We start from the raw sequence: 14,911 nt of genomic DNA, 5'->3' as shown, positions 1-14,911 counted from the left end.
CTTTTTCTTTCTCAGTTTCATCTCCACAAAAATACCCATTCTTCAAGATAGTCACGGATTTCATCATGCATTTCAGGCTCAAAGATGACTGCAGGTGGATCATAGACTGTGTACACTGTGTGTTTCCTGATGCTGAAGCTGTCCACAGACCTCTAATAGAGCGTAAAATAACTGGATAATAACTGACTTTGCACTGAAAAAAAAGTGAAAAGGATCTACCAAAGAAATAACCTCCAAAGGTTTTGTACACCTCCTGCGGATGTTTTCATTCACTGGCTGATCAGATCTCTGCTCGGGTTGAAGTTTGCCATAAGGTCACCAAACTCCTATACTGGAGGAGAATGATGTGGATTTGCAGCCCAGCTTGCAGAAGTGAAGGAGCACATCCATCAGCTACTTTGTGTACAAGTCCACACTCCTGGCAGGGCATCAGTTTCAATTGGAATTTAAAAAAATAACAATAACTTACATGAGTTACACTTTACAGGTTTATTATGATGTGAATGTAGTTTTGTCAAAAACTATGCTTTCCGTATTTACAGGCGGTGGTAATTACGCAGTGGTAAAAGAAGTACTAAGATCTTTTAAAAGTACTTTCGTTCCCCACAGCAGGTAGCTTAGCATGTTTGATTTGGCAGATGGTTTTACACCAGATGCCCTTCCTGACAAAACCCCAGAGGGATTTGTGTCTCCTCTTGGGAACTGAACTGGGAATTTTTCACTTGTTAGACAAATGTGTGAACTACTACACTAAGTATTAAATTATTTCGCTAAAATTAAATGATCAAGAATGCTATACTCTCTTTAAAATAAGTCTAATAACCCATAATTAAATAATAACATACCGGTTATTACACCCCCCCCCCCCCCCCCCCCCCCCCCCCCTTTTTTTAATTTCATTTGAAAATGAGCAGGACTTAAAGTTAAACACTTTAACTAAGAAACACCAAGACACCATTTATGTGAAATTTATGTGAAATACACATTTCACATAAATGCAATATAGCTTAAGTAGCATTATTTTCCTCAAAAAACATATTTAAAATGCACTTTATACATATACATGCTTCCTGCAGGTTTTAACACTTATTTATGATGAATGTTGTTGTAGAAATATGATTTTTAAAAAACAATATTTGTGATTTGGGCGTGATTTGTTGTTAAACCTTTCCCCTGAACTGTGCCGTGGTATCCAAATGAGTCGCACCTTTGCGTTAATGGGCGAGTAAGTGATTACAACTTTGTTTTGTGGGCGTGCCCCTATTTGGCGTCATTTGGGCGGAGCTTCTCTGAATATTCATCGGCGCGTGGCTGAGGCAAGCGCACGCGGGGAGAGAACTGGATTAAGTACTGACGTCTTCCGAGACTGGCAGTAGGAGGAGGATGTGAAAAAGCTGACATTTGTCAGTGTTGACACTGAAAGAGAGCAGCAGCTGGACTCAGCCCGTCTCGGCGGATTTTTACACACAGGCGGTGCGAGGCTGCGGCCGCGTGAAAACAAACTGCCTGCTTTTAATGATCTGATTTAAAGACGCGCACAGCTGTCCATCCGTCCAGAGAGCCGCAGACAGACGCAGTCATGATGGACTCTATCTTAGACAGTTTAACGGCAGAGAAACTCTACCCGTCCGGAGGGACCAACCTGTTGGACCTGGAGGAACTCAGCGACGGGGATTTTCTCACTAATGTGGTGAGCCTTCAATCTTTCATCGCCTTCTTAATGCACAGTCCACATTTTTTTCTTACTGTAAACTGTCCAGTCGTTATTTTTTATTTTATTTTATTTTTTGTTATTTGCGTTAAAATCAAACACACCTGGACTGCCCGTTCCGCCTGGAGCCGGACCTCAGGAGGGCGGTGTAGCTGTTAGATCCTGACAGACATCCGGGGCTCGTAACCAGTGCTCAGAACTTGTATGTGCTGTGTGTGCGCGCGCGCGTGTGTGTTTTAATTGTGTAAACTAATGTGTTTGAGAGACTGGGAACACACACAAGCTGGAGTGTTACTGGTTAACTTGCGTGTGTGTGTGTTCAGCTGGCAGATGTAGAATTCAGCAGTACACCTGATTACTAACATAGTGTGTGCAAGCAGCGTGTGTGTGTGTGTGTGTGTGTGTGTGTGCATCAGAGTACTAACTTTTTAACTACATTCTCAATTGTTTTGTCTTCATTAAATCTCAATCATGTTATAAAATAAGGAAATGCTGTCTTTAATCCCAACTTTATTACAATCTGCTGTATTTATCTTGGATAGCCCGATCCTGTTGCAAAATAATGTCAGGCTTTTTCATGCACACAGCACAGATGCATAAAAAGACAGTTCTCCCACCTTTTTAAATCCCAGATCCCTCTCTCATCAGCGCTCACCTAAACCCCGTGCTATCAGAATATGTTTTTTTGTTTTTTTTTTTCTTTTTTGTCAATCAGGGGATTGAAAAAAAATCTAACTTTCCAAAAAAAAAAAAAAAGTAATTATCGCTTTTCTCAGAAGCATCAGGTTGGGGATGAGGGGGGGGGGGGGGGGGGGGTCATCACCGATGACGACCTAGACCTCCCCACCTTAGAAAGCACCTGTTTCCCACAGTGCTTTCTGCATATCCCCATCCTCGCTGAGACACCTCATTTGCGACTGTGACAAACAACAGGATGTGGCAGCGCAGAATCATGCTTGTTAATCAGTAGTATCAACAGCAGATTGGTTGATGAAGCAAAAATTGTGTGACAGGAAGAAAAGTATTGATAAAGAATCAAGGTGGTTGTTATGTGGAAACGGCCTGTTTGTCACAAGCAGTTAAGCTCGTCTTTCTGTTTCTGAACAGTGTCTTTGGCAGCAGTGGCCACGCTGTATGTATATGATAGTAAACAGAGTTAAGTTGTGATGAGAAAATCAATAGCAGCCTGACAGCGCATTCATCCTCGCCAAACGCGCTGAAGGTTTGCCATGCACAGAAGAGTTCTGCAATCCCCTCTGGCACTTAATTGCTAAAGCCATAGAGGGCAGACTCTGTTAAGAGCAGCATCTTTTGTCTTTATTTCCATTCATTCGCTCTTTTTCCACTTTGTGTCATCCCAATTTTTCTTTTTTGAATGCCGCAGGTTTTTTAGGCAGACCTCTATTCTAGTCGGTGAGTCAGCCGAGCAGTCTGCTCGTGGTTTAAAGCCCCACAACACTGTTCTAAATAAAGTAGTCCACTCTGCTGTGAAGCCACTAGGCTGGGCTGCACCACAGAGGGCATGGGAAAGGATGGCTGATTAACCAAATTTCAGTCCCAAGTCAGCAGTCTCGGTTGCATGAGACCTCTGCATGCCACTGGTTCATTTTTCTTTTTATTTATCAGACTCTTTCAATTTATCTGTAATAAACGATATCTCTTGTTTAAACCTGCAGTAATATGTTTTTTGATTTGCTTGGGCCATCATAATTTATTTAAGGATGTGTTTCTGGTTTCCTGGTTGTTGTCCATTTAGTTTTTACTCTCTTTTTTAGCTCCATTTTAGTCTCCACCAGCTTCCATCAATGGCTCGTAGCGGCTCTTCCACAGTGCATGCTGTCATTTTATCCACTAGTTATATAAAACAGATTATTCTATTATTATTTCAGCTGTAGTCAATGCAGAGGTATTGTTTCAGTACCAAATCGGTGTAAAGTTCATAGCATTAATATTGTGTGAAGAGATTATGGTTGATGCAAATATAAGTGGAGAGCTCTCTCTATTTTTCTAAAAGTGGCATTTAAACGAATTTTGGGGAATATTATTACCTCCATAATGTGTTTATTAAAAACTTAAAGGCTCACTGCATGGATACAGGGAGACATCAGCTCTTTGGCTTTTAATACGCTGTGCACTGTGGTGCAGTCCAATAGGGTTTTGAGCATTTTGCATTCTGTATTTTATTTACCTCTTACAATATAACACGTTCCCTGTTAATAACCAGGGGGAATGAGAAATAAGTGTGGGCAGCAAGAAAAAACAAAAATCGATCGTCAGCTATTACTAATGGGACAATTTCCTGCAAATTACTGCCCATGAAATGAAATAGCTGAGCCTGACAGAGAGCAGAGCACAACCAGATATGAGCACAGATGAGCAGTTTTATCGATTTGTCATTTTCAACTCGGAATATACTGTAGTTAACGACCATCACTCCAAGAAATTCCTCTTTGAAAATTTCCAAAGATAAGGTGTTTTTACATGGAGAAACCAGCTCTTCACCTTATGATAATAAATCTGGATTAGGGCCCAAATTTAGAGCTGTGTCTCAGTCTCACTCAGAAGTAAAAAAAACTTAAAGATCTTAAGATGCATATAAGCATTAAGCATAAATCACATTAAAACACAAGAAGCCTGATTAAATGTGAGTGTCCTTCGGCTACTGTTAAACCTGAGCGGATGCTTTGATCATACGTGGAGAACACCAATTTACCACCTGCTGGGAACTCATAAATGTTGTCCCAGATCCTAAAGGAAATTAGATTAGAGCTGCAGCTAATTATTTTTTTCAGAATGGATTAATGCGCCTTTTATTTTATTTTCTAATCATATGATCTACAGCTACATAATGCAGGGGTTAAACCGCTGCTGAAACAATGGCAACAAAAGATGAATATAAATATTTTTCACCATGTTAAACAGGTCAGGCATTTTTATTATATGAATCCTGGGGTTGCAATTATTGGTTAATTTTGTTAACAGTTATTTTGTGATTAAGCCATTACCTGTTTTTGCTTATCAACTGGAAATTCATTCATATGCAAGAAATGCTCACATTGAAGACACTGTTTGACTTTATTGCCTGAAATATTTCCAAACTAATTTGAGTAATAAATTGGCATAAAAATTACTCTATACACTTTTTAATCATATATTTATATAGGTGCCAGGTGCCATTTTTTTTCCAAGTAGAGATGCACACAAAGTGACCTTCAAGCAATAACACTGCTGGATACTGAAGCTGATGGTCACTGTCTTTTTTAGCATATGAGCTCCTCTTCCTGCTCTCGCCTTTTTTACCTTCCTCTCCATCCACACTCTATTCTTTTCTATTTTATTCTATTCTACTCTCCATTCAGACCCTGTACTCCAGCTTTAAAAGGACACACCCATCTTATTTGCATACTGGCTGTCCATTGGCTGCTCAGCTGCTAGAAGGAATGTGTGCAGGCATGCAGCAATGTATGTGTGTGTGTGTGTGTGTGTGTGTGTGTGTGTGTGTGTGTGTGTGTGTTTCCGTGTGTGTGTTTTTGTGTGTATGCATGTGTGAGAAGAGAAGGAAAAATACTTTTCTACTGTTTTATTGTGAACTATAGCTCATTTCATGTCTGTCTCAACACACACACACACACACACACACACACACACACACACACACACACACACACACACACACACACACACACACACACACACAGAGTAACCACCTCAGCTCCCTTCGCTCTTGCTCACAAATGTAGTTCAAGTGAGGCCAAATCCAGCCAACCCGCTGCAGCCACACATCGCCACATGAAGCCAAATACAGTAGAGAACATTACCATTTTCTTATCTGCGGCAGCCAGCGTTACAGGATAATGACATGATGTTTCCAGGTCTCTCAAAAATGCAGTTTCATTTTACACAGGAAAAAAAAAAAAAAAAACTCAGCCATTCAATATTTTATTGACTTTTGAAACCAGTTAAAAAGTTTGCCAATGCAGTGAAGTAGAATTGTTTCACCTGTTTTGTGATAAAGATGAAAAAAAGATGACAAAGTGAGAGATGACAAAAATTTCTTTTCTTTATTAGCATGCAAAATAATCCCTGTGTTTACCAAACACAAGAGCCTGCAAGAGGCTTAAATCAGAGACAGCTAAATGTAGACTAAAACACATGAAACACACGTGCGGCTCATATAACTCATTTATAGGAAAAGCTTTAAACAAAGGCATCAGGAAGAAATTTATTTTTTCACTTTGTCAGGAATCTTTCTTATTTTTAGAAAACATAAGTCATCCGCATGGTCGGGTATGAGAACCAGATTTATTTCACTGTGAGATTGATTAAAATGGACCTGAGTCCTGCGGGGTTTTGGACCTAAAACTGTCCAGGGTATTGTCTGCAAGTACGTCTGAGTGCGAGCCATTGCTAACAATTGTGGCTAAGACGGTGGCCAGGAAGCACATAATCTGTGTAACATGACGGCAAATTTCCTGCAGAAGGCATCAGATTTGATGTCTTCATTAGTGGTTGTATTACTTCATGATGAGCTAAAGCTTGGATTAATGAAGTTTAGAGTAATTATATCTTTGACTGTATCTTTTTATTTTTTTTAATGTATGAATTCAGTCATGATAAACAAGAATAACTTTTTGTGTAGGCCAGTGTAAATCTTATTTTTCAAATCCAAGGCTCAAAGGTCGCAGAAGTGGCAAACACTGCAGTTCTGCAAATGGCCACTTGAGGCTGGTCAAGCTGTGAGTGAGACTTCATAGGCTTCCACTTTAAAATGTCCAAATTTAGAGCAGAAATACACGTTTACAGTGATATCTATACAGACCAAAATGTTTTTTTGTTTTTTTTTTGACTAACTTCTCCCCTCGAGATAACTGAATGGGAGTGAATCTCAATATAACATCTGTCCATCCATCCATTTTCTGCCACTGGGTTCTGGGTTTGGGTCCTGGGGGCAGTGGTCTAAGCAGAGGACCCCAGCCCTCCCTCTCTCCAGCCTCCCCTTCCAGCTTATCCGGGGAAATACGGAGGCATTCCCAGCAGAGCCAAGAGATACAATCCCTCCAGTGTGTCCTAGGTCTGCCTAAGGTCCTCTTCCTAGTAGGACGTGCCCAAAACACCTTGCCCAGGAGGGGTCCAGGAGGCATCCTACTCAGATGCCTGAATCAACTCAAATGGCTCCTTACGATGTGGAGGAGCAGCAACTCTACACTGTCCCTCTTTAATGACCAAGCTCCTTACACTATCTTTAAGGGAGACTCCAGCCACCCTTCAGAGGAAGCTCATTTCCATGCTTGTATTCAGCAACTCATTCTTTTGGTCACTACAAAGCTTGTAACCATAGGTGAGGGTGGGAATATAGATCGTCCACTAAATCAACAACATCGCTTTTATGCTCAACTGTCTCTTCACCACAACAGATCGGTTGCTGCTGACGCAGCACCAATGCAAGTGTCAATCTCACGCTCCACTCTTGCTTCACTCATGAGCAAGACCCCAAGATACTTAAGCTCCTTCACTAGAGGCAGCACCTCATCCCGGAATTGAAGTGGGCACGCCACCCTTTTCCAGCTGAGAACCATGGCCCCGGACTTGGAAGATGCAAATTCTCCTTCCTGCTGCTTCAGACTCTGCTGTGAACCATCCCAGTGTGAGCTGGAGATCACACCTCAATATAACGTATGTATTTAAAAGTTATTAAGGCTTAAAGTGAATTATGGGTGTGGACCATTTAATGGACAGGTGAGTGCAGTTGTGAGTGAGGCGTCATTAATTTGAATCAATGAGCAGGAGCACTGGCCGTGTGTGTGCGTGTGCTGCTTGTGAATTTTTATGCAATTATCTAACAATAACAGGGCTTGATATCCAGTATCCAGTGAGTAATTTTTTTATTCATATAACAGCATTAAATAGCAGACATCTGTGTCTGTGCGTTGCACCCATGCAGTGGATGCATCTTGCTGAACAAGTTCACCAACACTAGCAGAAACTTAGCACACCACCATTTCATCTAAATTTCATGGTGTGACAGCCAGTGTGCTCGACGCGAGGCCTCAACACAGTAGTTCACAAACCGCTGGGGGATGTCACAGCGGCTACATCCAACTTTTATATGAAGCCTGTGATCAAATCCTCATGATTGCCAGTGACAGTCTGCAGGGCTACATGACTTCATGAAGATATATTTCTTTCAGTGTATTTTCCTTTGGCCTTTACATGATGTTCTGAGGATTTTACGATACTTTCCATTGCTGTATTCACTCCATAATGACATACAGTTTTTGGCTTGCTTCTCAGTAATCCAGTTTTACTTTCCTTCATTACTGTGTGATTGGAAGTATATAGGAGTTGGTTCCTCTTGCCTAGCTTACCCACTAGTCAGTACCACTGACTAGTCAGTACCACTGACTAGTGGGTAAGCTGTTTGGCACCAAATTGCAGCTCAGTTTGGTCTTTTTCTACCATCTTCACCTTAACCAGTAAGCCAGCCAAATGAAAGGAGATGATAGAGATGTGTTAAGACTCAACACTGTTAATTACAGGCATAGCAGAGTTGCTTTCTACATTTATAATTACCCCATGCGTCTGTCTCCTTCCCAGCTCTCTTTGTGTGGTTTACCTCTCAGCTTTGTCCCCTCTAATGACACACCAGCCCTGAACTGAGCTATAAAACCTGTCAACTGCTTTTTAACACTGTTTTCTTCCCTAATGTGGCTCTTTTCCCAGCAAAGAGGGAAGTGTTTCAGGTAATAACAGGTTCAGATTCTGACTCCGCTGTTCACACCGGCTGCAGCTGTTTGAGGATCAAGGATCAAAATCTAAGCCACTCTGTGTTTATTAAGCTTCCTAATAATAAATCTATATGCTTCTAGTGTGGCTGTGCTACACAAGAGTTCTCGGTACAAATAATAAAATAGTTCATTGCAATAAATTAATTGCAAAGAAGGCAGTTCCACGAATGTGAAATGTTACCAGTGCGTTTGCCATTTGAATGTCACGTAGTGCAGGTGTGATGCAGATTAGCATCGGAGCATTTAGCTCGCAGAAACTGTCAACTGAATGCTGACCTTTAGTCTGAAAACAGCTTGGTGGGACACAATAATATTGCTTTATCTGCATGTATAATTTGGATTTGCTTCACAAATTAACTCTGTAGCTGCCACAACAACAGTTTGACTTTCCATGTTGATGTCATTTTTAATATTTTATTGTCTCAGCAGCTCTTTATAGATTAAAGCATCAATGTACTAAATAAATAAATTTGCCAATTAGATCAGATCTGAAGATGGTCTCTTGAAATTTCCATCCACCGTGCGTAAAGAAAACACACACCTATGTGCTCTTGCACAGATTTGCACATTAGTGGTGTGAGAGATGAATTGTTGTAAAGAAGGTCTTTGTTGCTGCTGTGTTAAGATGCAAGGAATGTTGGCAGCATCTGATCATTTAAATGACTGCATTTGGCTTCAACACAAACTGGAATGACATTTATTAGTATTAAAGTGAGAGACTTCTTAAGCCATCGTCCCCACATCCCCTTGCAGCTTATTCTGTCGCAGATGAAATTCACCCTCCAGGTTTTGTACCTTTAGGGTTTAGTCGCAAGGATGAAACTTAGCAGATTTCTGAGTGGTTTTATAAAGCCAGAAGAAGAAAAAGTTTTATCAGTCAGAATACTTGAATGTGCAGCCCCCAAAATAGGGTCACTCCTGAAGCTGAATACAAAACTGAAGCCAAATGTAGACAAATATGAAATAAAACCCCATACAGTACAGTAGCATAAGGAGAAAGCCACATATTGACGGCCACTGTTGAACTAATGCAGCTACTAGAACTAATTTTAGGTACATAATGCTTCAATTATGGACCTTTCTCTGCTTTTTCTCTCTGCATCACTCCCATTATGACAGCAATTAGGAAACTTTTCTAGATTTGTTTTTGAATAGGGCGGTTTTAAATGTGACCTATATTCCCTAATGGAGCAGTATTAAAGGGGCAGTGTCAAGGTTATTTAAATGGATATTGTTATAACATTTAGTGCAACAGGAGAACAGGGCTTCTCTGTCACGATAAATGTACTATGAATGGGTGAGTATTCACGTGTGTGAAAGCACAGGTGACTGCAGGACCACTGAGTGCATGCTACACTGATAATGTACTCCCATTACTACTATACTGGCTGATATCTTTTATATAAGTTAAGTATCTATCCATCCATCCATCCATTTCAACATCAGGGTCGTGGGGGGGCTGGAGCCTATCCTAGCTGTCATAGGGTGAGAGGCAGGGTATATACAGTATATTTACAGTACATGAGATATATTAAAAAGGGAAAATGATAAGCTCACAGTACCGCCCACATTGTATTTTGCTACCAAGTTACAGTAGGCTCAGACTCGAGGGTGTTTCGGACCGTGAAGTCTGTGTCAAAAGAGCAACCGCCAGCCCCTGCTGAACGCAGCACCACAGACCTCCTGTGGTGGAGACTGTGCGCCTCGAGGGAACTGCACACAAACCACAGGGAGGACGACGGGTGGCCCAGCCCCTGCAGGTTCACTGCTACAGAAACTTTAACTTCCTGTGCATAGATGCTCTTGACCAGAGGTTTGGCTTATGTCATCTTGGCTTCAACTGAACTCAGCAGTGACTGCGTTTTTATTGGAAATCACCAGAGGTGGGAAGTAACGAAGTACAAATACTTCGTTACTGTACTTAAGTAGATTTTTCAGGTATCTGTACTTTACTTAAGTATTTATTTTTCTGACTACTTTTTACTTTTACTCCCTACATTTTTACGCAAGTATCTGTACTTTCTACTTCTTACATTTTCAAACAGACTCGTTACTTTTTAACGTCAGAGAGAAATTTGCATTTCCGGTCAGTGCGCCTTCAAACATAAAACGATCTGAGCCTAAATGGAGGAATAATAACATATAAGAGACAATCGTACTGCGTATCCTCCATCACCGGGGCTTATCTCGTACAAAGGGATTAAATACGCAAACCCATATAATTAATGTATCATTTATAGCGCTATAATCAGGGGTCACAGCGGGCCGGACCGAGTCCGTAAGTTGCGCTGCGGCACATAAACAGCTTAGCTAGCGCTACTGAAGAGGAGCGAGCATGAAGGGAGTAACGTGTGGCAGGTAAATGCAACGTTTCTAAATGCTCAACAAATATCAGCAAACACACAAAGTGTGTGCAGTTTGTCACACAGTGTGTCTGCTAGCTAAAAGAAGAGCTGCTGTATTTCAGGGAGAGCAAAGAGAGAGAAGTTCACTCAGAGATGGAGAAAGAGGACAGGAGAGGAAGAAGAGAGGTTAGATTTAAAGGTAAGGACTGGAAAACAAACTGAAGTATGCTGACTTTGTGTTATTCAAAGATTGTATGAAAATGCTGCAGTTTAGTGTTTAATAAATAGGTTAGTTTGTTGTACTGTATTTACAGTAAAGCTCTGTGTTGGACTGGAGCACAGTGTTTGTGTTCATGGTCAGAGTTACAGGTTACATCAGTGCAGCAGAGATGAGTCTGAATCTGCTGATGCTGAGATTCATTCACTGAATCCAACATTTCTACAGCCTGTATGCTGTCAGTGTAGGGGATGGAGATCAGCTCAGATAGCTGTGAAATACTGGGTTACATCTTTGGGAGTTCACTTCATCCACACAGAGCAGTAAACCTCAGAGCAGCAGCAGCAGGTCAGCTGATCACAGCCTGCACACCAACATCATTTACTGCAGCTCACAATAGAAAGCTGTGATTCTTCTCCCCATGCAGAGCCACTACAGCTGATCTTAGGGTTCCTCCACCTTCTGAATCCCACTGTAACCCCTGAGTATCCTCATGTTGGTGTTTAGGTGGAGGCACAGTCGCCCTCTACTATGGAGGACACAGAGAATAGAGCTGTGTTTAAATTCCCTTTCACAGTTTGTGGCCTACAGTACATAACAGATTCAAGCTGAGTGCATTCATTAGAATTAAAATTTAGATTGGAATAACATTTGTATTCTCATGTACTATTTTATATTATTACAATAAAAAATAATGAGTTTCGGTTTGTTTTACACAAAAATAGCAGGTAGAAACATCCTCCAAAGAACTACTTTTACTTTCTTACTTTGAGTACATTTCAGAGCCTGTACTTTTTTACTTTTACTTAAGTAGAGAAGTTGACCCAGTACTTCGACTTTTACTAAAGTATTTTTTAACATAAGTACTTGTACTTCTACTTAAGTACAGAATGTCAGTACTTTTGCCACCTCTGGAAATCACACAACTATAAACAGAAGGAGTTTGCAGAGTTTATAATAAGCAGCTCAGTGGTGCAGTGGTTAGCACTGTCTAGCTAGAAGGTTCTGGTCAGCATGCATGGCGTTTGCATGTCTGCCTATCTGGCAACCTGTGCGGGGTTTACTCAACCTTTTTGCCCCAGGCTCTATCTCCCAGCAACCCAAAGTTGGATAGGCAGTAAAGAAAACAGAAGGATGGATGAATTCAAAACACAAGAGAAAACAAAGGCGACCTTTTGTTTCAAAATTAATTTGAAACAAAAACGTTTTTATCTTGATGGAGTTGGAGCCACTCTGCTGGACAAACTATGCAGTTGCACCATTTCTAAATTACACGAGGCATCTTTTTGATTCTGTTAAATGTATGGATACATTTAACAAAATCCTAATAAAGAAGAAACTAAAGTTTTCATACACTGAGCTATGTATCATTTGGGTGCCTGGTGCCTGTCAGTGAGCCTTGAGGTTCAAGTACAAAAATTGATCTGGTTCAAGGACTTTTTTTTTTTAAATACCTTTATTTGTATCCCCAGCCCAATATCACTCTGCATAGGTGGGTATAAAAGATGAATGTGTTGATATAGGACAGAAATAGATAGGATTACAGTTGCCATTGTGTGCTGGACCATTTCTTGGCTCACTGTCAAGGCCACCCGGAGCACCTCAGTGTAACAGAGATTCCTCTCTGCTTCCTGTTTTAGAAATCAACACAATTCACAAGATCAGATTTTCTTCATGTGTTATGCTTGCAGTTTTTGTTTGTTTGCCCAGCATCTGTATTCATCTCCCCAGTGTCTGTGTGTGTGTGTGTGTGTGTGTCTCACACATGTCAAATATTTTCAGGTAACCTGAGTAAATACAAAATGCAGTTTTTAAATATTTTAAAAAGGATGATTTCATTTATTAAGGGAAAAAAGCTATCTACCCCTACCTTGAGTTAACTGTGATTAACCACATTTTAAGCTGAGTTCAATTTCACAGCCACACCCAGGCCTGATTACTGCCAGGCCTGCTGAATCAAGAAATCACTTAAACAGAACCTGTCTGACAAAATGAAGCAGGATAAAAGATCTCAAAAAAACCAACACATCATGTCACGATCTAAAGAAACTCAGGAACAGATGACAAACAACATAATTGACATCCATCAGTCCGGAAAGGGTTGCAAAGCCATTTCTAATGCTTTGGGACTCCAGCATGGTGAAAACCATTATCCACATTTATCTCCATTATCTCTGTTATCCACAAATGGAGAAAACTTGGAACAGTGGTGAACCTTTCCAGGAGTGGTCGTCCTACCAAAATTACTCCAAGAGCTCATCGACAACTCATCCAGGAGGTCACAGAAGAACCCAGAATGACTACTAAAGAACTGCAGGCTTCACTCAGCTCAGTTAAGGTCAGAGTTCATGATTCAACAATAAGAAAGAGACTGGACAAAAATGGCATCCGTTGGAGAGTTCCAAGGAGAAAACCACTGCTGACGAAAAAGAACAAAAAGACTCGTATCAAAAATTTGCCAAAAAACATCCTGATGATCCCCAAGACAAAATATTCTATGGACTGATGAGACAAAAGCTGAACTTTTTGGAAGGTTTGAGTCCCGTTACATCTGTATAAAACTAACACAGCATTTCATAAAAAGAACATCAGACCATCAGTCAAACATGGTGGTGCTGGTGGTAGTGTGATGGTCTGCAGCTGCTTTGCTGCTTCAGGAAGACTTGCTGTCATTGATGGAACTGCATTTTGTGTTTACTTGGATTATCTTTGTCTCATATTAAAATTTGTTTGATGATCTGAAACATGTAAATGTGACAAATATGCAAAAACTATGAAACCAGGCAAATTCTTTTTCACGGCACTGTATATACGAGTGCCTGCTCCACACAATTTCATTAGGCAGCTGCATGTGTCCCAGAGTAACTCCTGACTCGTATCAGTCTGGCCTTTCACCCTCACTTGAGTTTTAGTGTTGGTTATTAAGTGAGCTCTGAAGATTTTTTTGATGTAAAGATATCCATCCATTCGTTCTCTTCTGTGTATCCTGTTCAGGGTCGTGAGGAGACTGGAGAAGGTGAGCAGCAGGGTGCACCCTGTACAGGTCACCAACCTGTCATAGGGCTAACACAGAGAGACAGATAGCCATTCACACCTATGGGCAATTTAGAATCACCAATTAACCTAACCCCACATTTTTAGACTGTGGGAGGAAACCGACACAGACATGGGGAGAACATATAAACCCCACACAGAAAGGTGGATTTGAACCCAGACCTTCTAGCTGTGAGGTGCAGTGCTAACCAGCACACCACTGTAAGGATATATCTAAGAAAATCCTAACAAAGCCAATGAATAAAAGTCGGATATACCTTTTGAAGAGGTTCAATCCTACATGTAAACTGTTCATGTGAGCACTACCTGACAGTAACAATTCAGGGGGAAAAGTCCCTCAGAATAGACGGTTGGAATCTAATCATAACAGTAAGGCTTAGAAAGTCATCATGTTTACGGATCAAAATTGATAGTATGCACTAAAGCTATTAATGTTTATGTGTGCTCTGTTGGTAGTCTGCAATCAGTTTCTTACAGTTCTTAAAAGCCCTTTCCATCCACGCATATGATCCATTATTAGTACTTGAAATATTGAAGTGAGTATTGTATTTATTATCCCAATCATGTCTTTATTGTTGCTCCTGGAATAATTTTATCTGTTGTGACACTTCTGGCAGTTCTTGGAAGCACAGCTTAAGCTAATTTCCAGGAATAAAACATGTAAATCAACTTTTGTATTTCTTGCTAATTAAATCAAGTTATTTCTGTCGCTGTGTCTGAGGAGCCTCCAGGCGATGTGTGTTGATGGGTTTCAAACCAACCCATGTGTGTATGTGTGTCTGCTTTGGTTCTGCTTTTC

The 14,911-nt window shown here is 40.7% G+C and overlaps 1 protein-coding gene across 1 annotated transcript in view; it reads left to right on the top strand.

The window, feature by feature from the left end:
• Positions 1–1,372: 1,372 nt before the first annotated feature.
• Positions 1,373–14,911, top strand: part of creb3l1 (cAMP responsive element binding protein 3-like 1) — a 36,105-nt gene continuing 22,566 nt past the window's right edge. Inside the window, exon 1 of the mRNA XM_030747653.1 lies at positions 1,373–1,690. Within this exon, the coding sequence (XP_030603513.1) occupies positions 1,580–1,690 (111 nt within the window). The 5' untranslated portion in view covers positions 1,373–1,579. The remainder of the gene's footprint in view (positions 1,691–14,911) is intronic.

This window comes from Archocentrus centrarchus, chromosome 2 (genome assembly GCF_007364275.1).
Source record: "Archocentrus centrarchus isolate MPI-CPG fArcCen1 chromosome 2, fArcCen1, whole genome shotgun sequence".
NCBI classification, from domain to species: Eukaryota; Metazoa; Chordata; class Actinopteri; order Cichliformes; family Cichlidae; genus Archocentrus; species Archocentrus centrarchus.
Note: the sequence above shows the minus strand (reverse complement) of the source record. Positions and strands in the feature narration are given on the sequence as shown.